At 39.3% G+C, this 26,060-nt stretch overlaps 1 protein-coding gene across 5 annotated transcripts in view; it reads left to right on the top strand.

The window, feature by feature from the left end:
* Positions 1-26,060, top strand: part of MYO5A (myosin VA) — a 712,580-nt gene that overhangs the window by 562,495 nt on the left and 124,025 nt on the right. Inside the window, exons 24-32 of one of the 5 annotated variants that reach the window (XM_086958307.1) lie at positions 343-500; positions 4,847-4,963; positions 8,543-8,686; positions 11,432-11,479; positions 11,728-11,955; positions 15,419-15,519; positions 17,456-17,536; positions 19,804-20,002; positions 23,178-23,252. In XM_086958307.1, the coding sequence (XP_086814433.1) occupies positions 343-500; positions 4,847-4,963; positions 8,543-8,686; positions 11,432-11,479; positions 11,728-11,955; positions 15,419-15,519; positions 17,456-17,536; positions 19,804-20,002; positions 23,178-23,252 (1,151 nt within the window). Of the gene's footprint in view, positions 1-342; positions 501-4,846; positions 4,964-8,542; positions 8,687-11,431; positions 11,480-11,727; positions 11,968-15,418; positions 15,520-17,455; positions 17,537-19,803; positions 20,003-23,177; positions 23,253-26,060 lie in introns of all 5 variants that reach the window. The other 4 variants (XM_086958310.1, XM_086958309.1, XM_086958308.1 and 1 more) reach the window with 4 other exon arrangements.

Here is a 26,060-nt window from a genome sequence, read left to right as displayed (position 1 = left end):
ACTTGGTAATACCTACTAGGTCAACATATCATATTAACTAAAACATATTTTTTATATGTTGTTGCAGCCTGCCTTTGTGTGAAATATTAATACAATTGAAATGCAAATTAAATATGCTGTTTCTACATGATAATGAAGTCTGAGATTAAGACATCATTTGTTTTTTTTTCTGTCAAGTATATATTTTACAAAGCAAGCTCTTCATCCAAAGGGTGTTATGCATGTAGTAGGCACTGCATATGATATGCTTTAGTGTTCAATATATTTCACATTGGGCAGATGCAGGGAAGATTGACTAAATGCTAAATTGTTTATATTTCTACGTTTTTTTTAATTGGGTAGAGGCCATGGAAAAAAAGTTGACAGAGGAAACAAAACAGCTGGAAATTGATTTGAATGATGAAAGGTCGCGGTACCAGAATCTTCTAAACGAATACAGCCGATTAGAAGAGCGCTATGATGACTTAAAGGATGAGATGAATGAAATAAATGTGATTACGGTAAGTGTTAAAATATTCAAGAGGACTTCATTTTGCTGATGTAGGCTTATCAGTCGTATTTACGTAGAACATAATGTCAACATTCATCTTAGTAACTAAAGCTTTCATTTATCAAACAGTTTCCTAATAATGAAATCCAGACTGAAATGCTGCTGATCCTACTGTGATCTAAGTGTCTTCAACAATGCAAGATCATAGAATAACTGCCATATAAATGTACCTATTATAATTATAAAATAGAATCATTTATTGATGTAGGTGTCATGGAGATGGCAAAAGCCATTAGTACAAAAGTACAACTAACTACAGTGAGAAGTACATTTTTGTAGTCTTATCAATATGTAGGAGGTGATCAGTTAGATGGAGGAAGAACGTGGTAAACTAGCAGTTTGGTGGAGTCTAGATATGTTTAGTATAAAAAAAGGTGTTTATTTTTCTCAAAATCTGGAACATGCCGTGGCTTGTTCCTTGTAAACCAATGACCAGCTGAGACAGGCAAACCTAAAAACATAATGGAATCATCACTTATGAATTTCATCATCAAAGCCTTATGTCTTCTGAACTAAGGATGTGTATTCAGAATTTCAATGTGACAACCATTAGCCACACGTATAGACACATTTCAGATTTTAATTCCAGCACATTAAAAAAATACCTCAAAGACAAACTGATCATTAATTTTAAAAGTGTTTTAAAGAGAGTTACCAAACAGGCACTCTAGTAAGACTTTCCTCATGCAAGTGACAAACTTTATCAATTCTGTACACCATGGCATAATTTATCGCTCCACCTGTCTTCATCCTCCCCTTGCACTACCTTCTCTGACTCCTAGTTGGCACCTCCCAAGGCTTGAACTTGATCTCTTTTCACCAATTCCCTTGGTGAAATATCACAGTAGTGTCTTACCTCAGCTTTTCCTATGACATGGTAACTGACGATGGATCTACCTTTACCTTTGTGTCCCCCATCTCCAAAACAACTTCTTTGGCTTTCTTTTATGCATCAGCAGTTGGATGTCCCTTTCTTCTCTAACATGCAACTCACTCAAAACTGACATTATTTACTGCTCGTCAACTTCTGCTATTTATCCCCTCTGGTTGATCCTCCTGAACACAGTAACTACCTGATTTATAGTTTGGGGGAGAGGGTGATGGAGGGCCCTTTTCGCCAAACTGAAGTTCTGCTGGCCTCATTTGGTGGACCTCCAGTATGTCAACAGCAGAGACTTCCCTATCTCCATCACTGACATTAATTTCCGATGGGCCAACAGAGTAAGTGCTGTTGAAGGTTTGGCCATTTGTCTACCCACCTTATTTAGAGTGTCTAGTTTTCACTGTCTGTCGGTAGACATCTTAAAATTTGGCTGGTGGGTGCTCCCTTAGGACGGTGGAGTACTTCACTCTGGCACCCTGACTGAGTAAATTAAATACCTGTCGGCCAAGCTCTAAATCAGGCCGTGTGTTTCTCTCCATGCACTTGACCCTTGGGGTGCAGTTGACTCCAACACACACACTATCTTGTATCACCTGCATTGCTGGCGTTCCAGCTACTGAATGTCTGGAAAGTCCACCCTCTGCTCTTCTTCCTTATTGCCAGTGCTGTGATTTATATCATGTTAATAAGTGAGTGGGACTATTGCAACATATCTTTGCAAGCCTTCCACTGTACCCTTCTACTGTTTAGATCACTTCACTTACAGCACTTGCACGCTCTTCAGCCTTCCAAAGTGACACATCCACTTTCCCCTCTTTTACCCAGTAGGATACCATTTAACCTCCTTACCTCACTCTGGTCTTCAAAAGTACTGCGACCCCTCTTCTATGAGCACTAAGCCAACCCTCTTATTCCATGTTTCAGTCTTCCTATTTTAGAGCACCTCTTGAATATGCACAGTTGACTATCCCAGAGTATGGCCGTTGCACTTTATTTCTTGAATCCAGGTCGTAGGTCTCCACAAGCTGTATTATAATGTAAATGTATATTCTGGAATATTTCCTGCATCTTGTACAGTCACATTTGATAGTCGATGCTCTTAAATCCTTGTCTTACTTCATACTGTTATCACTATCAATTATTTCTGTCTGTTTTTCCATGCCACCATGATAGTCGTAAAGCATTTTTGTTGAAAATACTTTGAAATAGATGCATATGTAAAAAGCACAATTGTAACAACTTAAATGAAATATTTGGTGACTACATATAAAATAATTTTATGTTTTCGATTTTTATCTTCACCCATTTCTGGAATTATCACTCGGGCAGCAGTAACCTCTGCTAGATCTTGTCTCTACCAGATAAGGCTTTACCAAAAGTAACTAGCTTATTCATCAAGTTCTTGATGTACATGCAGAATAAATACCTATTTAAGTCTACAATGGAAGTCAGAACCCGCATGGACCCACAAGGCACTCAGACGTGGTAGAAAGAGCCTTCTAAGAAATAGTATTGAGTATTTTATTAACAATTATCTTAGTATTGGACACAGAAGTGTGCATTAGGCTTTCTAGTTAGTGTTAGCATTTGTGCAAGTAAACACATCCATACATTTATTGGATGTATGCAAGCAATTTAAGTTGTTTGAAGTAGGAGGTTGCGAGGACAGGTTTATGAATATTTTTAAAGAAATTAGGCTGTTGACTAGGGTGATCTCTGAAGTCAGTGAGCATCTGAATATGAGATTTCCATCAGCAGGGAATGGAATGACTTATAATTCAATATAGAATTTAGAAACCTATGGCAATAGCATAAGAAAGTTTTATCTTACTAAACATCAGTTGATAGTAGATTGGAGCATCCTTTATCGGCAGCCCTCTATCAAAAAAATATAATTAAATTAAAACATGTTCAATTAAAAAACAGTGCATTAATGCTAAGACTTGAGATACAAATTGGGTCTTCTTCCAAGGTTCTACTGAAACCATGTTGAGTTTCGTGGCTCATCATTAAATTTGGCTATCCCGTGCCATATCATTTGTAAACATAGTGCACAAATACCCATCCAGCTTGTTAGTCTTTTCATCCTTCCGACCCTTGGCTTGGATGCCAACAGCATCTTGCTTTTGGATCCTTACTGTCATTTACTCATGTGTCCACAATCTTATTAGATTTCCCTTATTCCTTTGTGCATGAAAAAAGTAGAATATACTGTTTAAATATGAATCCCTGAGACTATAGGATCCCCAGATGCCACCCTCCCTGTTCTCAAGCTTATTGACACAGAATTTGCATCCCGCAAACCGAGAGGGGTTGATTGATTGCACTCTATAAACCACTAGCAGCCCGACCCAGCGTTGCCTGGGGCAGAAGGGGGCTGAGGGCAGCATTTCCTGACTGCGGCAGCGTTGCCCGGGGCAGAAGGGGGCTACGGGCAACATTTCAGGCTTGGGTGCACTCCCGCCCCGGCCCCCGCCCGCCCTGACATTGCCCAGACCGCCTCCCGTCTCGCCTTTGCCTTTGCCTTACCCCGCCCCGACATTGCCCAGATCGCCTCCCGCCTCGCCTTCGCCTTACCTGAGCCGCCGCTCTTCCCCGGGCTCCGGACTTCACTGCCACTCCTAGCTGCTCGTCACCGCTCCTCCCCGCCTGTCGTCATCACGCACGTTGCGGACATTGCTTGGTCGCGGCCAGGGCTACGTCGCGGCCGGCGCTACTTTTAGGGGACTACTTAGTTTTTAAAGTAAAATTTTTTAATTTACGTTTTTTTTTTGTTTTATGCAGCCTATGTCCATCTACACACCCTGAGGATTACAACAATGTATTGGGTGTGTGGATTGGTGCTGTGGTTCCCGAGTTTACCTTGCCAAAAGGTTTCTGTTCTCTCTTTATAATAGTAGTATAGATAATGAATTTGGCCCTTCAAGTGCTGCTTTTCAACATATCAAATTCTGACCCAGCTAGTAAGAGCTGATTAACCCTCAAGTTAAAAAACACACAGCGTGACATTATGCTGTCTGAAGATACGACTGTAAAGGAAAATAAATTATCGGTTTATTGAATATAAAGGTATCACCTCCTAAGCTCTTTCCTCAAGAAGGTTTCCAACAGCGCCTCACATCAACATTCTAATTGCCTATAGTGGGTGACCTCATAAGGGGAATAGGGACTGTACCAACTGAAAAGGAAGGTAACTGAGAGCAGGAACAAATAGGGTAGAAATAATAACATAATAGTAATGTCCTAATATATGATGAACACGACATTGTATAATCCTGCGGTGCCACCATTGTATAGGATACCTAGATGGTTAAACTGTGGCCGATCAAATCACACCAGCCCCAAAGTATGGTTTTGCTGTTCAAACATGATGATGTGGGATAGTGTTATTCTAATCAGCTTCTTTACTACAGAACATCCCCAAGCCCGGACACAGAAGAAGAACAGACTCCACACATAGCAGCAACGAATCTGAATACACCTTCAGCTCGGAGGTCACAGAGGCCGATGACACACCGTTGAGAGGAGAGGTACATGTCTATGAAAGATGTTGCTATTCACCATGTTCTAAAAATATGTGTTACAAATACACAATATAATGGCCTTCTTGATACAAAGTGGACATCACTGAATTTAGGGCAGACTTGTTTGAGCTAGATTATCAACATTGTGAAATATTGCATTCAAACCGGTGTAACAACCTGATTACTTTCAGTTTAGATATTTTAGTGATTCCAAATGAACATTCTCAAACATCACTTAGCTTCAGAGCCATTATGGACTTAATTAAAATGAAAAACAATTTCCCATTGTAGTTATATATTGAAATTGTTCCAGAAAAATGTGATTACAGTTAATTATATGTTCCTAAAACTCTAGGCATAGAAGTCCACGATTAGCTCACTTGGTGGTGATAGGATGCTTATGGGAGATTAAACATTCATCTCTTTTTCACTGAGTGCCTCTGTGTTGTGGTTTAATGCATCTATGCTGGTTTTGCTGTGGTATTTTTTTTACTAACATGTTTTTGGGCAAACATGGTAACACACCTGTCCTACTTTTCTTTAAACACTTTAGCACAGTGTGACTTCTCAGAATTGTAGTTGGCTCTGCCAATTACAATAGTTTAGATCTCTCAGATAAGGCATTTATCTGTTCATTTCCAAATGTGCCAAGCTGGATGTTCTTGATTTTGGAACTGGTAACAATACCAGTGCGCTTGTTAATTAGCACAAGACAGCCACCCAAATCACAAGAAATCTTAAGTGTGTCTCATCTCCGATCTGACAAGTAAGCTTTCTTACTGCTGGTGCTTCTCAGCCATTCAAGAGGCTATACAAATAATACAACATTTACTTGATTCCTGGTGCTCCACCCTTTGGCACACCTCCTTAAGCCGCTAAGGCCTTTTTATATTCAGTTGATTTTATGTTCGCTTCTCATAACCTGAAAGTCTTTAGATTCCAAAAACAGAAACTTGACTAGTGGTCATCCTACCTTCGAACGTCTCATAGATTCTGAAAACTTTTACATTGAAGTTGACATTTAGCGACTGCTGCAGCTGACCTACAAGTAATAAAAGTAAAAGTATTTTGAAATCTGCCTCAATCAAAATAGACACTTATTTACATATTCAGGAGATCTCCCAGATGCATCTTATTATTAGAGCGAAGACTTTCTGGTGTCTCAGGACCAAAGATTCTGATTCAGGAGCACTCATTTCACCAGTTAATCCCCAAGATGTTGACAGTGAGACAAGGCAGCCGATAACTCAGCTAGCATCTGTAATGCTAGCTAGCTACCAACCTTATAAATTGCTATCGGTTCTCAAACCTCTCTATAATTCAGGTTTCGGAGGGCCAAGCCACACTTTACTACTATACTTAAGAAGGATGCTGAGACCTTAGTTATACTCTTATATACTGAATGACTTACTTCTTCAGTCTTCACGGTCTGTTGGCTCACAAATAGCCCATAGAGACCACCTCTGAGTGAGGACCTGATGGATCCAGTAAGATTGGAGTAAGAGAAATCACCCGCCTCCCTTTGCCCCTTAGTAGTGGTTAGACATTAGTCCTGGAAGCACGGGCCTGTCCCTTTTGATCTAGCCTGTCTTTCAGTGCAAAATAGAGCATTGTTGAGTGCATTACATTGGTGAGAAGCACCAACGTAATGCACTCAACAATGCTCATTCTCATCAACACTATAGTAGAATGTGATTTCTTCTGTCCCACCTTATAACCAGTCGAACCAATTCTGTACATTTTATTAGAATGTTTTTACCTTGGAAATCAAGATGCTATGCAAACCAAATATTACTTGATTTATGCATGCTCCACTCATTCTGTATATTGAAGAATGTATCCTAGCAGTACATAGCCTTTCTGAAATCCTGCATGAATGCTTCCAGGAGCTACTGCCAGATGACTTGGATCCTCCAGTGGCCGTACATACAGGATGTCATACCATCCATAGGCAGTGGCATTGTGCTATGTCACAATACCACAGCGCAGGTAGGGGACCGAGATGTCCTAATTCTTGTCATTGACATCATTGGGTCCTCACAAGACCTGTATATGTCAATATGCTTCCATGGGCGATAGATGCTTGGCTGGGTACCTGCAGTTATTAACTGGCCCCTGTTGCAACACACATGTGGTTCGTGGGTGCCATTTTGTAACTAAGCTATGCACATACAGCTCTCTATTTTTTGTTAAGTACCAAGGGCTAGCCTAAATCTACAAGTAGAGTTCCTGCGCTTATTGCCTGACCCACCTTCTGACGACAAGTACTAATTGTCAAATGGGACCTTCTAACAAAATCAATGCGGCCACTTGCTGTGTAGCTTTTGAAGCTGTCTATCTTCAGACCGACACAAGAGACAATTTCTACTACACAAAGTATAGCCTTTACTCCCAATTGTAAAGATGTTGCACCTTTTTTTATTAGGGAACCACTGTGCAGCAAAATGCTTGTGAAAGTTTCATTCCACTCAAATACTTAAAGGTGAAATCACAATGCGGGCAAATTTCAGATGAATACTGAACTGCTGCCACTCAAAATAAAAATAATACCCAAGCTTAGATACATTGTTACATTGTTACCCAGCAACCAGCCAAATGTGTTGGGTTATAACCTGGTTTGTTAATGATCTTTTACTTGAAGCAATATATCCAAACAGGGGGCGGGAGAGATCAAGGACTTGAAAACTGAAGACATAAAGATTGACATATCTCATTCTTGTTCAAGCCCTTCCCATGTTAAGTGTTTGCAAACCATAAACATTCCGTAGATATATGATGGGTTGTTAGTTTAGTGTCTATCCTAACTGAGTTTCCTTAAGGGCTGCTCTCATTATTACATTTAGCTTTACAAATATCTATTTTTAGTAGTCCCTTATGGAAACAAATGTCTGTTTTCACTCTGTTGATTGGAGAGAACAATGTATGCTGCACCTACCCTGTGATGGGGCCTGTGTGTGGCAAAGCAATTCTTGGTTGCTGCCTTGGAAACCAGCAGTGGAGAGGCACCAGATATTTCATTAAAAAAATCGAGTTTGTCCCTGTGTGGTGTAGTAGGTCACTTTACCTCTCGGCAGTACATACCTCAGCACAAGGCCGGACCGGTGAGCTCCTGCAGGCATGTGTCCCTCAGTGTTCTCGTAGTCGCATTCTTGAGACAAAGACAGTCACAAAACATTGCAATGTGTGCCATTTGTTTTTTAATCTTCATTGTGACAGCATTTTGAGCACCGGGTATGCTGAAAGGGGTTGTATGGCGTTACAACGCATTCTTTTACCCCGCATGCCGTTACAACGCAATTATTTACCCCTCCTTCGGGGGTGCACTGGAGTTTGAAATAGTATAATTTACTATTCCAACTCCAGTCTGTGCAACAGTAGGGAAGGTGTTGGAGTTAAATCAACACCTTTTACCCCCTACAGCAAGCCATTTTGGTTGTAATGGCATGCGGGTAAAAGCATGCGTTGTAACTGTTGTTTCCTGAGGAAAGGTGAGTACTTAATAAACAGCGTGAACTTATTCAGCCATTTTACCAGTGCTGATATATTTTGCTTCTATGTTTTTTTTCATGGCATCCTACTTGGCAGGAGCCCACTGAGAAGAAGGCTCCGCTAGACATGTCTTTGTTCCTGAAGCTGCAGAAACGGGTTATGGAGTTAGAACAGGAAAAGCAAGCTCTGCAAGATGAATTGGATAGGAAGGAGGATCAAGCCCTACGAGCCAAAGCCAAGGTTAGACACTCTTACTTCAATAGACAGGGCTACTGGGTTTGAGTTTTTAAGTAATAAAATATTTGGGGTGTTATCTTTTAAAATCAGCCTGGCAAAGTTCAAATACTGAGCATTTTATGTTCATTGTAATTCTTTTTACATGAATTACATTCTTTTTACATGAATTTCCAGGTTTTATTAATTGACTTAGTTACTCATTGTGTATTTTATGACATTCAAAATGCATTGGTGCATCGAGATGACTTTCAAGTAAGTGGTCCTTCAAACATCATTTTCTTATATAATCTGACCTGTTGTTATTGAATTGTATTTAGGACAATGCAGACATTTATATAACTTGTCACATAGAGACATGTTTGAATATGTAAGACAACAAGCTCTTAGAGCTAACATAACCAAATCACTGCACAGAACTGGTACATGTAAATGTTTAATTCCAAGTTAGTTGTTAGTTTTAGACTGTATAAGTAAATATTCCAGTGACCACCCATAAGAGAGACAGGAATCAAAGTGAGCTTGTTGAAAATTAATTTAAAAACAACAAAATCCAGAAGTGATCTACATGAAAAAACCATGATACATAACACTAGCTCCAGCACTCTAACAGTGAAAAATTTCAAAATGAAGATACTAAAGAACTGTCTCGAAAGCAAAACTGGATCTTATCTTTCTATGTATCATTAACAGAATGCTGATTTACTGATACAGTAGTATGAACATTGATTTTCTATGGGATGGCTGGAGGCTCCTCACTGTACAACAGATTCAGAATAGATATATCTGAAAAATATCTTATTATACCAGGCTGCAACTTTCATAAAATCCTCCAGCGTAGCCGCAGCTTCAAAGGCTAGAGAAGTCACTTCTGATCTGGCGCACTAAGCCCCCGAATGAGCCACTGAAGGTCCTGTGCTTGCCATGATGACCTTCACCGATCTGGCTAAAGTGAGACAAAAAGGACACGCAGTTGGTCTGATCATGACTAGAGAAGTCTTAATTATTTTCCTTAGGCCATGACACCTGGGACTAGAAAACTCTTGGAGTGTGTTGAGAAAGTTGGAAATGTGCTTTTCTGGGTTAGTCTTAGTACAACTAATGACAAAAATGTGGCTTTTTCCAGGGGACAGTGCATGCAGAAACATCTAATGTCCTTCCATCTGATAACAGTTTTAATGAATTCCAAGCACAGCAATGTTATCTCACCTGCTAGATCCTACCAGGAAAACACCAGTACCCCACAGGAGGTACTATTTGAAGGCCGGCGATATATAATGCCCTTAGGACTTGAGAAGTTTCTCCAAGGAATCCTTACAGATAAGTCCTTAGTCCTTGTATCTCCAGTAGGCAAGGCCACTGGGCACATCAGACAGTTCTAAATGCAATCGAGTGGCTAGTGTGATGGCACAACCCACCCCTCTAGAGGCAGATGATAGAATCACCACGGATTAAGCGCTCTTGCTGGAATTCTATGGATGAAAACCTGTTTCATGGTGTTCGGGATCCTTGGCTGACATGTTAATGCAGGAATTGCTTTCCTAGTATATGGAGATAACCTGTCAGTCTTTCAGACAGATACACAGGATGTCACAAACGTGAAAAAGTTAAATGTACTAAATAACGGTTCCTGAAAACACTTGAAGGGGCGAGCAGATGATACTGAGCAGGTCCACTGCGCAACAGCAGAGTGACCATACTCACTTTGACAGCAGCAAGCCCCCCAACAATCTGCTTTGTACCCTCAACAACGGAAATAGCCTTGTCCCTTCAAGGTCCCACAAGCGTACAGATGTCCTAGGACAGGTCTGAATCTATACATTTGTTTAATTTTACTGCCAGGTTGCACGGTGTGGTGACATCCCCCCATCTCGTACTGCAAGCACACACTTGTGTGTGATGATACTGGAAAATGCACTCCCAGACTCTAGAATCTTCCTGCTTGAGAGCAAAATCCGTGAGAAAGTATCCTCACAGCACTCGGAGAAATGTTTAGGGCAGTGTGTCACTGGCCATGATAGGGTTTCTATAACGAAAAAACAACACTTTGTTAAGATCTTAGAGTGGAGAGAATATACTGATAAAGTGTATTGCCGCCGACTTTCGCACAAAGTGGCCTCAAAAAGGGCCCTGACAGCTAATTTGTCCATGGCATGACATCCTTACTGCACTAGAACCTTCACCAATAATTTCAAAACTATTGACTATTAGACTCTCAGACAAAGATATTTGATCAACTAAAAGGAATTGATGTACTACAAGTCACAAAAAGACAGAAGCCAAGGTAATTCCTACCTGTGCAGTGGTTAGTTGCAAAAAAAGAAGGGCCTTCATAATCTAGCCATTGTGAACGTACATATCTGGTCTCCGAAATACTGGGTGATTAATGTCAGATGTTGAGTCACAACATATCACACAATCTGGACAATGTGTGAGGGAAGGGTTTGGTATGGCCTGGGTTCAGGATTGCATGCTCCCTGTGCCCTGGCAGTTGGTTGGTGGGATCCAGATTGAGATTCTGCCTCTGCCTCCTTGCCTGTGATTTCCTGTGTGGGTCACACCTGATAAAACCAGGCCTGATTCCTGCACTCGTCATTTTCAGGTACAGGAACACCCAGTTCACTCTTAATCTGGCATGGCGGTATTACCTCAGGAATACTGCTGTTCCAGACTTGGAGTAAGTCCTTAAAGGGGGAAAAGACCTTCCCATGTTATTGTTGACTTTATAATACAGTCTGATTTCTCTTCCAGGAGGATGCAAAACCCAGAGGGGCAGAACTGGAGTATGAGTCACTCAAGGTAACCCCCCATTTTTAATGATGTAGGTAATTGGTAGTATTCTCGAGCGGGTAGGCTGTTGACTTTGAAAGCTACACTACAATTCTAGCTTCCCCACTTTGGCAAAATATCTTATCCTGTGGAAATTACTTAATCCCTTCTTACCCTAATTGCTTGTATTGTGAAACGGTTCTAAGCAAGTAACTTAAAAGTACAAATCACTGTATAAAAATAGCTAAGTATATCCCTGTGATTGTTCCACCTTTTAGCGCCAAGAACTGGAGTCTGAGAACAAGAAGCTGAAAAATGATTTGAACGAGATGCGCAAGGCCCTGACAGAAAAGGGCTCCCCTGAAGTGACCGCCCCGGGGGCGCCCGCCTACAGGGTCCTCTCAGAACAGCTTATGGCAATCAGTGAGGAGCTGGATGTGCGAAAGGAAGAAGTCCTTATCCTAAGGTCACAGCTGGTTAGCCAGAAGGAAGCCATTCAACCCAAGGTAGGGAGACATGTGCTGCTGTGGTCGCACTGCTACTCTGATAATCATCATGGCCACTGGAAGCGGGCTAAAGATTTATTTCATAGCTTGGCCCATTTATAATAATAATAATAATAATATTAATTTCTTTATTCGGCTTTACACATTGGAAAACCATAAAAGCAACATTTGATAATACAATTTCATGTTAAAAGAGAGATCATGTTACAGGATTAAATTCAGACAAAGACAAATTAATATGTTTAAAACAAAGAATCAAGTTATTTCATTGCGTCGTCTGGCCCATTTGTTTTCTTTTACATTGCTGAGGTGTTTTCAGTTTTGTTTTCCGTATTTTGTAACGGGGCATGAGAAATGGGTATCTCTCTGTATCTCGGAGTTATGTAATATGTCAAGACACAAAGCCCCATGTGAAAATGTGATTTAGAATTCACCTAAATGAAATATATTATCGTTTCTCAGTCTTAGGCTGAACAAACCACACCTGATATGAATGCTCATATTTTTATACTGCATTTCCCGACTTGGGAACTGCCCCATGATTAATAGGAATAATTTCACTACAGACTCCAGGTTACTCTCTCCATTTCCTTAGGTGATTGCATCTAAGGGCATGCGTTGCTTGAGTTCTAGTTGCCGAAACACATTTTATCAGGTGTAAACTATGTGTTAATTAAAGGTATTCTTGAACCTACTTTATATTCATTTACCTAATTCACAAAATATTCCTATTTACGCACTTTTAAGTTCTGGATGCCAAAGGAAATAGCTGTACGTTAAAAGTATTCACGAAGAAAGGACACTGCCATCTGCTTTTCTAACATTACATATGAGTAGGCGTCCGTTGTGTAAAGCATGTGTGGCGATGGTCAGTAAATTTGTATGAGCTATAGATGTACTATTTTGTTTCCTTCTACTTTAAATGCTTTTGTGAGTCAGACATAAATTACAATGGCACAAAATTAAGACACTTTCCACCACAAAACGGCCGGATTTTGGGCCTGGGTGTGTCCAAGGTCCCCAGGCTGTCCCTGGTGGTACTATACGCAAAAGAACACATCAGACTTTCTGCTCGGAATAGGGTGAAAGACCTGATGGACCCAGAGTAGGGTTTCTGGCAGAGGGGGCCCTGCCTTCAGAAACATGGTGGTCCACACCCATCTGTAAATAGAACGTTCAATTTGTGGCATAATCCCCTGCCCGTAAAACTCTATATAATATTCCATTTGATAACTTTATTTCGGTCACTCCGGACCATAAAAGTACAGAATAAAATACATACATACACAGCAATAAAATGAATAAATAACATAGAACAGAACAAGAACAATCACAATCATATATATACACCTAGTTCACAAGATTAAAACCATTCCCTAAATATCCCAGCAAAAAATCAAATTAAACATTCAGTATAGTTATCGACAATGTGCAATATATTTCCTAGAAATAAAATCATCCAATTATTTCAATAGAAAAATTCTGCGTTTATGCCACATCCCGTTTAACAAACGGGAGACGGAAAAAACAATAGGGGGGTGCGTATCGTATTTTAGTACTCTATAGGCCTTAGAACAATGTCTGAATAATATTAATTAGATCTGTTATTTTTCTGTTACTGGTAAAACTGCCAAGAGTATCCTCCATTTCAGGCAGCAAACATCGAATCATCATATGTCTAATGAATTTAAGATCTTTGCTTTCTAGGAGTATAATCGTTACTGTTATGTAGTGATTTAAGGTTGTATATTTTTAGGAAGCACCAACTAAATTTAAACTGTACTTTTTTATCTTTCCTTCCTTTTCTCCAATAAATCATTTCCAGGATGACAAGGTAAAAGTTAGTTTTTCACTTTGTTTCGGTTATTTTTGAGTTGTCTTTTTTTATCAATACTGTCAACGTATTTTTCTCTAACGTATAAGGTTAAATGTTGTGGTATAGTTTAAGTATTTAATATCCTTTGCCCTTTTTTATGTTTGTGGTTGGAGACAGAGATGACGTTTCAAAGAATATCAAATTAATTTCTCGTGCCTCTGCGTTCAGTGAAAATGCATAATTTCTCATGTGAATAAGTAACATTTAATTTGCAAGAACTTTGTTTAAACAAATCGTAGTTCAAAATGGCTCCTGAGTGAGCACGTGGAAAGGTGGATTCAGGAAGCTGATGTGTGCGTGTTGGCAAACTCTGCATCAGAATTGCTGTTGGTAATTTGGCGATAAATACATCCTTTTTGTTGCCTCGTTCAGTGTGCAGCTATGAGGCTGGAAGGGTCCACGGATCTGCAGTATGCTTGTTATTGTCCCGGTTTGCAGTTCTAAGGACAGGCGTCCCATCATTCATTATGCAGTGTGGCAGACATTCTGCCTGACAACTTCCCATGATAGTCTTGTAATTCCCAACTGTCCATATAATGTCATACTTCTATATGCTCTTAGGACATTCTATGCTTTGCTTGTCAGCTTTGTCTGCAAATTTGAGGATTTGCATGGCTGAGCTTACAAGCAGATATTCCAGGGAGTATCTTTCTCCCACGCTCCGAAAATCTTATTGAGCTGGAGTATTCTCTAAAAATATTGCGTATCGTTAACTATTTCCCACTTTTTTTTTGCTCTACAAGCAAATGTACAAGTTTGTCGTATATAGGCCAGGGAGGGGCCAGGCCAGGATGCTGACAGTGGTAACCCAGTTATACAGCCCAACATAACTTGGGGTAGTTTCTTTGGTACATCATGGAGCCACTGGGAGCCAGAAGTGCATTTAAAAGAACTGGACGTGTCAGTCCTGCGACAAACCCGTGGGCTGCAAGTCCCCTAGATTAGTTAGGCCAATGTGCTCCAGTCCCACAACTTTAGTAGAGTTTGTGCCAGCACTCTGAAGTGGCTAGGGTGACTTGCCAGCCCTACGGATACATAGAAATAGAAAATAAATGAAAAAAGAAAGAAAGAAATACTTGGAAATGTAAGAAGAGCTACTCATGTTAAATGGCAATCTCCCCCAGCTACTAATATTATTAAAGTTGTAATGCTGACCAAAACAGACTTGATTACATTAGTGGACAACATACCCAAGATTACCAGCAGGGACCACCTCAGTGAATCGGGCACGGTTGTCTGCAATAATGTGAGTTTTTGATTTTGCCATACATACATTAATTTAAACGTATAAAAGTGTGTAATTCAGTAGGATGGGTTTCAGTTAGAAGAGGTACTTGTAGGTCGTTAGATATTTACCAATAGCTCCCAAGCTACTCCTCTGAGAAGCCTGCTCTAACCCATAGTTACTTGGTGTGATGCATTGTAAGCAATGGTAAAGCATTAACTAACTGTTCAGCGGCCTTCAGAAGCATGGCCACAATTCCACTTGGCGCGATGCAATCTGCTTTTATTTTATTACTTTTTTTGATAAATGGAAACGAAAATGTACGTGATTGGAGGCTAACGCAGCTGGCTCCTTTCTTCCAGGATACCATGACCGACTCTGCTGTCCTCTTTAAAGACGTGCAGAAGATGAAGGACAAAGATGAGATCGCTCAGGCCTACGTTGGGCTGAAGGAAACCAACAGGTGTGTTTTACTTTACACAAATATCTCTATAGGTGAAGTGCATTTTAGAAACATTCTGTCAGGAAGCAATGTCATGCCATTGAGGATATGGACCTATTCAAGCGTGTGCTTTCTGTGTGTGCTTGGCCGCACGGGACTGAATGCTGCGTCTGTTCATCTCCATTCATCCACTATGCATTCTATGGCTGCATTTCTCTCAGCCTTCCTATCTCTGGTCAAGGCTCTGAAGTGCTTCTCACTTGGTTGAGTATGGAGCCAGTCTAGTGTAATGCATGGGTAAGATAATGGTCTTGGTTGCAGCATCATACGTTGTTGTTGACTTTTGGTTGCATGTGTGAGGCCCAGAGAGTGTATTCCAAACTTGTCATGTGGTGCTCAGGATATTCTTATTCATAGATCCATTCTACATTCCATTGACTAAATTCAGAGACCATCACTGCTTCTCCTTTGACATTCATTGTTGAAATGCAGAAAAGGTGTTTCTATTGTCCTTTTCACGTGGTGCTGTCTGTGTCATGGGGCTGGTTTGCTTGAGTTTGAGATTTGAAGAAGCCAGTCCTCTTTCACTGTCTGGTGTGAGTTAAGCGGTGTTAGGTTTCTACCCCCGCACATGGATTCAATTATCAATGCTAAATATAAAACGACTTCTTACATGTTCATGCATACTCGGGCAATCAGAAATGCATACATGTAAACAAATAATAATATGTTTAATATCCAGAGTCACTCATCAGTGAACATATAGTGTACAATAGGCATCACTTTGCTGCTGAGTCTGATTGTTTACAATCTGGCACTATTATTTGATAATATGGTTGTCCGAACATATCATGGTTCCATCATGTTCAGCTTTTTAAAACGCCCATCTCATTGTCCGGAAAGGAATTGTAGGAGAGACCCCCCACCGCACACTTCCCCCCTCAACCCTCCCTCCCCCCCCAAAAAAAATGTTGGTCTTCATGGATTAGCAAAATGTGACATCTATAAAGTGCAAATGCACTTTAGCATCATATTTTTTCAAAGTGAAAATGTGCAGTTAGGCATTTCCTTGTGGGGAGATGGGCACAGATGGGATTCCTCCTGCAAATCTGCGATTCTCTCAGACTCCCAATAATACATTTCAGTTCAGCCAGGAGCTGGTATTTTAATCATACCCTTTATTCTACACTGTCTGGATGGATCACTTCTATAGCAGACCTTATTTCCATATAGAAATATGCCTACCTTGTCTTCACTATTCCAGGCAGTGCCACTACTGATTGCAATGATTTGTATGTGACCCGAGAGTTAGAATAATAGTACACTCCCTGCTTATCAGCATAATGAAATATATTACATTCATCAGTAATCCTTGCTACTGATCACTCAGACAGATCCCCAACCCAGTTTACAGTGCTAGCTCCCATGAGGGGCTTGTATGTCTCTTTAGCGGTATCTGTCTGTCGATCTATCCATCTATATATCTATCTATCTATCTATCTATCTATCTATCTATCTATCTATCTATCTATCTATCTATCTATCTATCTATCTATCTATCTATCTATCTATCTATCTACCTACCTACCTACCTACCTACCTACCTACCTACCTACCTGTCTATCGATGATAATAGATAGATGAATTGAAGCAGATATTCTCTGCTACATACTCTTTTCATGTCTTCCCTCACAAGTCATTGCAAATGTCTTAGAAAGAGCAAATACGATTTGCTTTTGTAATTGCCACATACGATGGGTGGATGTTGGGGTAAATGGACTGAACATTTAAGGTGAGATTGTAAATCGTGGATTTTTTTTATTCAAGTAAAGTTTTGGGAGGGTTATGGTGTGGTTTAAATTTCATAATCATTGTTCTTTTCAGGACATTAACATGTCGATTAACCATCACAAATCCCTTTAACATGTCACCTTGTTTTAAAAACTTTTCTCTAAAGATCATCTCCTCAGGACTACGAAATGCTGAATGAGGATGGAGAGCTATGGCTGGTTTATGAAGGGTTAAAACAGGCCAACAGGTTATCAGATGTTCTGAGTGGGATTTTTCCAGTTTGCATTGTCCTACTAACCAATGCTTTGCTGTCCAATTGCTTCGGCCATGTTTAAAGCGCACTGATCGTTTAATGTTAAGTCAAACCCACATCTTAAGTTGCCTATGCTTCTTGTAGGTTTTACTTCAGGCAACTATAACACATTTCAGTTAAGTCGAATTTAAATTTCCAAGCCAAAGTGAAGAATAGCTGAGAAACTCTACTTACTAGCCATTCGGAGACTGATCACATTGCTTGAGGTTGGCAGTTTGGTATCAAAATTAGGACGTTTTTTCCGTGGCACACTGCTTTCGCGTCTCATAACGAATTCTGATTCTGGAAAAAAAAGCCTAGGTCTTGATGTGTTCTGTTTGTACAGATTCTGAATATTTCTTTGAGTCGTTTATTGCCTTCCCATCAGTTTCAGGTGTTCAAGTGACAGTGATTGTACCTTGTGTTCAATAAATGAACCCACCCCGAATATATGCCAAGTGTGCCGATTCCTACATTCCTATTTAATTTTGTGTTTTCTAATTGAACCGTGATAAAGTATGTTTGATATTGCTGTAAGCTCTGTAGATAGTTGTGTGTGAGGTGCCATTATTTCAAATGAAAAGAATAGAAGCATTTTCTTTGTTATTGTTCCTACTTTGTGGAACTTCCCCCTTGACCCAAGTGCTAATGAGAACCATCTGACATTTTATGCATGTAAGACCGCAGACCGTCGAAGCACCACAAAATATGAATGAGGCGAATCAACACTATACAATACAATTAATGAATTTAGTGTTTTCATATTGAGTGACTTTGAGCGCTCCTTTTTTGAATGGCATTTTTTCCAGTCTTTTAATTTGTCCAGAAACGTTCCAGTAGTTTTCTATGTCTCTCTACTTTCCCAGTTGATATCATACCATGTATGTATCATTAAAGGGACATACTGCTCTTAGGGATATTTTCACCAATTACTCAGCGATGTAAGTCTAAGAGGACAAACTGTTTGATCTGCACTAAAGAAAAAACACTTCAAATGAAAAATAAGTAATTTTAGCTCACAGTGTACCAAAGTTGGCTCTGTTTTTTATTGGACTCTGGTGGTCATGACTGCTTTGATTGAGTCTACAATGTATCGGTTCCTTAATGTGGAAACATGTATGCCGCCTGGGAGTAGGGCTAGGACCATAAGCAGTGTTCCAGGTGGCGTTGGAGAACAGGAGCATAGGCTGAGCAATGGTCAGAGACTTGTCACTTTCCAAGGTAGCAGCGATGAGTGAAGAGCTTTGCGGTCAGAAGTCAGAAGTCCACACCTCTTCTCCAGATAGAGTGGGGATCCCATGATGTCATTGTGTGGCAGAGCGCGCAGTCAGAGTGAGCACAGCATTGTCCATTGTGGTCAGGGCACGCCCCTGAGGTTGGAAACGTTTCCCACGTTAAGGCCATAAATGTTGCCACTCTTCCATCAGTAGATGATTTTGAACAAAGGCACGCTCTGCAGTTCAAATGTTTCTTACTAATACAATACTTACTCTTGCTTGGCGCTTGCACAAACTAAAAATAACCTTCCTTTATGTGCCTGCTGAAGACTAACTTTAATTGTCTGTCTCATGGGTGGTACAAACAGGCTGCTCTGCACTTCAGCTCCTTATACCTGTGCTGAACTGAATGGCAACAGCCCATGCTAAGGCACGTGGGTTAAGTGAATAATTGCATTTACATGCACATGCTTTGTTTTAGCAACGGTTGTTACATAGAACTCTCCATTTTTTGACCCAGAACGTGTGTCTGATCTATATTGCATTACAATTGTCACTTTTCCTGTTCAATAGATTGCCATGAACATAGTCTTTTTCATTAAATTGTGTTATGAGTTGCCTTAAAGGCAGTGTCCTTCTCCTGAACTTTTGGAACATTCTGTTACCTAATTTCCAGTGGTTGCCCCATAAATTAGTTTTTGGGTGCCATTACAGTCTTTAACTAAATTATTGACTATTTACGCTTCATAGAAGGGTCTTTGTGTTGTGGATTTTTCATAGTTGCAGATCAAATGGCTGAATGAACCAGTTAGGGCAATTAATATCTTCAGATGAAAACTTGTTTTCATTTTGCCCACTGCTAAACTGGCAGACATGGGTTTAAATTACATGTGGCGCTTATGTGGTGACTGCTAATGCTTTGTTATGGACAATAGGTGGCTAATTTTTACCTAGAAAGATCTTTTTAACCTCAAGTATAAATTGCCTGTCTTTTCCATTTTATAGGCTGCTGGAGTCTCAACTTCAGGCCCAGAGAAAGAGCAATGAAAATGAGGCGGAATCTCTGCGTGGAGAGATCCAGAGTCTTAAGGAAGAGAACAACCGCCAGCAGCAGCTCTTGGCTCAAAATCTGCAGCTTCCACCAGAAGCCCGCATTGAAGCGAGTCTGCAGCATGAGATAACCAGGTTGACCAATGAGAACCTGGTAAGCGTTCTCTCGGAGCGGACAGTCACAGGTCCTATCACTGCCGTACCTTATGGCCTACAGCTTTTGATTCACATTCTTACTGCTCACATACCTCACGTGCCAAAATGCTACATTTCAAATATACTTGTGCAAGTGGTAGTAAATGTTTGTGAACAAAGGGTAATTATTGCTGTTGAGCTCTTTAATTGTGTTGCCTTTTTAGATTTACTTAATTTGTTTTTCAAAATGCCAAAAGTGCACATCCAAGCAGACCTTTTGATTTAAAGGCTGATAATCTTTAAGCCCAGTGGCTATAGAATACAGCTTTGGCCAGACTAGAACAGGTTAAATGTGAGTGCCAAGTGCCATATGTTTAATGGAGCAGATGGACTGTGACCCAGATTCAGAACAGAGATTTCCAAGAAATGTTCTTAATACGTTTGCATGTGTACTGCAATTACTGTCAGTTTGTCAATATTTATGAACATTGCGGTGTTTCATTATGAGTAAGTGACAACGACAAGGGAAATAAGTGGCATGGGGTCTTAATGATCTGTTCTACCGGACATGTATTTCAGTTGAGACACTTAATAATTTTTATAATACATGCAGATATTTCCTTTAAATGAGGCTGAGGCATATTGCTCAAGTAGTCTTCCACTCAATAAGAATCTAACAGGGAATTAAAATATTTTTGTCTTTGGTTTTGTTGCCATTTAAATTTGAAACACCTGTGGCACTCTTAATTGTAAAAATCGTAAGATCAGTGCATTGACCACCAATTGACGAGGATGGGTAATAGAGTCCATTAAGGGAAGACCCAACCCACCTCTAAAGCAGATGTAGCTTTTCTTTAACAATAAGATCTTTAGTCACTGCAATTCAGTCTTAATTTTGTGTATGGTAGGCTATAAATGATTGAAATTGCATGATTGTTTTCTATTCAGTGTCAATAAAATGACATACGATTGTGCTCAATGACACAATTTTCATGAAAAGTGGTCTGTATCAAAAAGTGGCAAGGGGTTAAGAGGATATGCTAGGTTCCTCCTCCACAACAAGTATTACATCACACAAAACCCAGCTATGTTAAGGAGACTAACCCTCCAATGGAGAAAACAGTTTTCTTTTAAAATCCTCGCGAACCAGGGTTTCCCCTCGGTGGCATGTTTCATCGTCGGGTCTATCCGGTTCAGCTACAGAGCGGCGCGTGCTGCGACCTACGGACTATGTAGGTGCACTTGGTGCCTATCCAATGAAAAAGAAGATGGTGTTAAAATAAGAGTGTGTTTTTTTTGCTGGAGTGTATCTTAAAAAAACCTGTCTGGTAGGTCTGCCTATTTATTCTATGAGTGTATGTGGTTCCTGGCATTGCACCAAGTAGCTAGCAAGGCAGAGGCGGAGCCTTGAAGTGAGTGTGACTATGGGCTGCCTATCTCTCGGAGGAACCATTTTGCGATATTCAAGCATCTGATATAAATGCAGACAGTGATCTCCAAATAGTTGTTAAATTTATGTACACCATTTTCTTTAGCATGAGTTTGTGTCCAGTGAGAAACAGCAGGAGTGGTATCACAGAGTTCTTTTTCCTAGGTCCTGATGAAAAGCCAATAGGGGTATGGCTTGAACTATGTTGGCCGTTTTAGGAAAGTAGGTACATAACATCCTCATTTCCTAAACCCGCCTCCCGTTTTTTAATCATACCTACTAGAGGTCAGAATACAAAGCATACACCTACTAGCCGGGTATTTTTAAGATACATTCCAGCACAAACCACCCCCACTCCTATTTTAACACCATCTTCTTCATCATTGCATAGTCACGTAAGTGCGTCCACATAGTCCGTAGGTCGCAGCATGCCCTGCTCCGTAGTGGAATGGGATGGACCCAATGATGAAGCATTCCACCAAGGGGTAACTCTAGTGGGTGAGGGTTTTTACAAGAAAACTGTTTTCTTTCCAGTGGAAGGTTAGTCTTCTCGTAATAGCTGGGTTCTCTTTTTTTGTGGCGAAATACGATCTGCCAATATCTTGTGTGGTATATGCATATGAGGGCTTACCTCGTGGAAAGATGTCATGCAAGAAAATGGTTTGACGAGAAAATGTCTCATGTTGAGGCATTTTCTGCTGAAAATAGTCTCCCCAAAGCAAGAAAAAGACACAGATTATTGAGTAATGTGATACGACTGAATTTCACAAATTTCAGATAAATATACCACTGGCGTCTAAATTGTTACATCAACATTACTTCTGATTAATGTATAATTATTATTGAGACCTATATGCTATATGTGATAATTAATGTGAAGATTTTGAAACAACACGTTTCTTTAGATTATCTGTTATAACATACCTCAGCAGTAGGACAGTACAACCAGCACAGAAGCCTCCCCACACAAATTGTGCTCGGTTATTAAACTGCTCATGTGCTATAACAGACTGCACTCCTGCTGCAAAGAAGTGCAGTCATGGGCATAACCCTAAGATAATTCTGTATACTTATCGTAAATTTCTATATATTGCTACCTGGATTAAGAGCTGGTTGTGGTGTGAGGATTAAAGTAACATGGACCACAACATACATATGTCTTGTAATATATATATATTTGTTTTAACTTAGGTAGAAGAGCAAATATCAAATGTAAAGCTTTTTTCAGTTCTAGTAGTATTTGAATTTGCTTTAAATCAAATCACAGGATGTGTGAGTTGGATAGGCTGGACATATTTTCTGTATTTCATGATTTCTCATGCTTTTCTTTTAGTTCTTCTCTCTAGTGAGTGGTTCTGGCTTCTCATGCCAGCGATTTAACAACATTGAGGAAGGCAAAAAAAAGAGATTTAGCAGCAAGCCCTTCAACAAATAGGCAATGTTTTGATATAATGTGTCTGCTAAGTATTTTATATATATATGTATATATATATATATATATATGTATATAAGTTTATATATATATATATACATATATAAAGTCAAACAATCCATCCTACATAACCCCTTGCTGTTTTCAAGCCATTGTGATGTTACTTTATTAAATGTTTGAAAGGAAGTAACTTCTAACCGGCATACACATGTTTGTATGTGGTCCATAAGTTAAATGCTGATGTCTTTTTGAATGTATGATGCACATTAGTCACTATAGTGAATATAAAAGCCTCCATATGGGATAAAAGAAACCACTGTGCCTATTTTTCAGTTTTTTGAGGAGTTATATGCAGATGATCCCATGAAGTATCAGTCCTACCGGATTTCCCTTTACAGGCGGATTATTGTATGTAGATCAAATGGTTTGTCTCTGTTGCCATGTTCTGTGTTTTCGTCCTGCAGCACTAACACAAGAGCAGTCCTGCAGCCCACTTACCCTCGAGGCAATACATTTGTGAGGGTTTGATAGGGGTTATTTCTTTCCACAGCTTTTAGATTGCAAACACAGTGTCATTCTTTCTTACAGCATGCCGTTTAAGTGCATATTTTCACTAATCAAAATTTTACAGTATGATGGACACAAAGCTCTATTTTGACAATGGGATGGGAATTAAAATGGTTTGCTAAGCACAGCATTGCTTGCAAACTTTAGTTTTTGCCAAAAATTGTAATACATAGCCTTTTACTTGTTAAGTGTTTGTAAAGAAAGTCTTATGTCTGTGCAGTGTGTAACCTCTTACTTGTATGTTGTTGATTTATACTAAGCTATCTTCTGTTAAATAACCAAACGCATTGGTGTCCCCTGCACTCTGGCAACACACTATCAAATGATATCTCTGTTTTCTCATTCTCTTACTGGATTCTTTTGTATTAGTACTTGCACGTGTATTGCTGTATTTCCTGTTTGCTATAAATCTCTTCTTAGGCAGACACCTCAACACTAACCTGTGCCAGCACTGCCAGCATGTTTTTTGAAAAAGACACAGATTCAAGTGCTCATTAGAAGGTGTATTTTGCAAAGAAGCCACTTGCACAAGTAGGATCAATGTTAGAGGCTCTGTTGCATTATGGTCATTTTATATTTAATCATTGTTTACTAATATAGAGTTTCATATAACGATGTCATATAACCTACAATTTGGTAGTATATATATATATATATAAAATATTGGTATAATAATATTCCTTCCACAGTTAATGGGTCCACAACAATGTAAACATTTTGAACACACTGTGGACATATATTTTACAGGACATTTTTAGACAGCATAAACATATGTAGGCGACAGCAAACTTCCTCTTCTCTTAAATGGGAGTAAGTATCCTGTCAGTGTTCAGAAATGAGTAACAGTAAGGCTGTATATTTGACCAGTTTTCCACTTGAATTTGAATCTGGCTATCAAAGGGAGATTACAACAAATTAATAAAGTGCATAACAAATCCAAGAATTTGATTTAGCATAATGTTTCATCCTCTGGTAAAAGCAAATAAGAATTCAAAGTAAATTAGAAAAAGCATTGTAAAATGATAAAATACCTAGCACTACTCAACTCGGCTAAAATGTTTTCCTTAAGTTTAATCTGATCAAAAATCCACTTTTCTTTGAAACCAAGACAACTTGCCATACCCGTCATACTCCAAGTAACAAGTGGCTATTATCAACTTCCATTTTCATCTTTAGCCAAATTCAAAAACAAAGCACCTCATCCACTTTTCATTTTGGCAGTGACTCAGTTCCTCCTCTGTCCCCGTGATTTGTCCCTTGACGTGACAGTCAGAACCTCTCAGCTCTTAGATTTCCACTTAATCACTGAGATCCCTTCTTTTTGCTCAGATGGTGCTTTGTAGTAGGGTTTCTATAATGGGATGAGGTCCACTTCATACTGTTTGAAAATGAACACCAAATCTCAATAAAATTGGCTGTGATGTTCCTCCTCATAAGTGAAACGTGTGCCAGAATTCATCATGGATGAAAAGCACAACCCACCTGTTCATTGTTCCAGAGGCATGTTTGACCTCTGTAATATGTTGATACTTTTGATATTGTTGCTTTCAAAATGTACATCTTGTAAAAGTATAGAACCCTCCATGAAGCCCAGCAGACCATTACCAGGATAACCAAAGGATTCACATATGGTATCCACTCGTTTAACAAGCATCACCCTTGCAGGACTAGCACTATGTGTTCCCACTGTAATAAACAACATTACCTTTACATTTTGACAAAGGTGAAAACTATTTATTTGATAGACCCTTCCCACTATTGTACTACCTATAGAAAAATGTAAAAGATGTTTCCTTGTTTGGCACTACAAACGAAAAATGAAAACAAATTTAAACATGTGTTCTGATACTTCCCTGTTGTTTCCATACAACCGATCTCTTCTAATCACTCATAAACATAGTTTGACTTTTTTATATGAACACTCTTATACATTCCTGATAACACACTGTCTCTATGTCTATGATTTGATTATGTACTCCACTATGGCTAGTGTCGTTGTGGGTAAGTTAAATATAAGCGAAACATTAATTGCCCTACATTTTAACAAGCTTTGTTTTCTTAATTATCTATTATGATTATAAAATAAGGCAACTTTGTAGATTTCAGATTGTATACCTGGGTTTTAAGTATGATTTAAATTTTAAATAAGACTCTGTAGAGATCCCAAAATTGTATTCAGGTATGGCAAAGGCAGACATAATTATATAAACGCTACCAGAATGTATTCATGATTTTCTTAAAAGAGGTTGAAACTGAAATAAATAGAAAGTTTACTTCGGGGATTCAAAACATTAACTGAATTTGTTTTAATGTTGCACAGATAAATCATTTTGATTTTTGCTACATTTTGAATGATTATGGAATTTAAATAGGTTTTTAATACAAGTTTGAATATATTTAAAAACAATCTAAATGTTGTTTGTACATGTACATAACTTGAGTGTTTTGTTAAAATGACCTAAAATCTTTCTAGAGGAAATGGTGCATTAGTTTGTTTAAAACAGAATTCAGGAGTTAAGAATAAGTGTTAACATATTCTTAAAAGTTAAATCACAATTTTTGTTCTACATTTCATGTTGTTATTGGCCACTGATTATTTTTATCAAACATCTCCAACATTTTTGAAACTCCAGATTAACATTTTTTCTC

This window comes from Lissotriton vulgaris, chromosome 2_1, assembly GCF_964263255.1.
Source record: "Lissotriton vulgaris chromosome 2_1, aLisVul1.2, whole genome shotgun sequence".
NCBI lineage: Eukaryota > Metazoa > Chordata > Amphibia > Caudata > Salamandridae > Lissotriton > Lissotriton vulgaris.
This window is presented reverse-complemented; position numbering and strand designations above follow the sequence as displayed.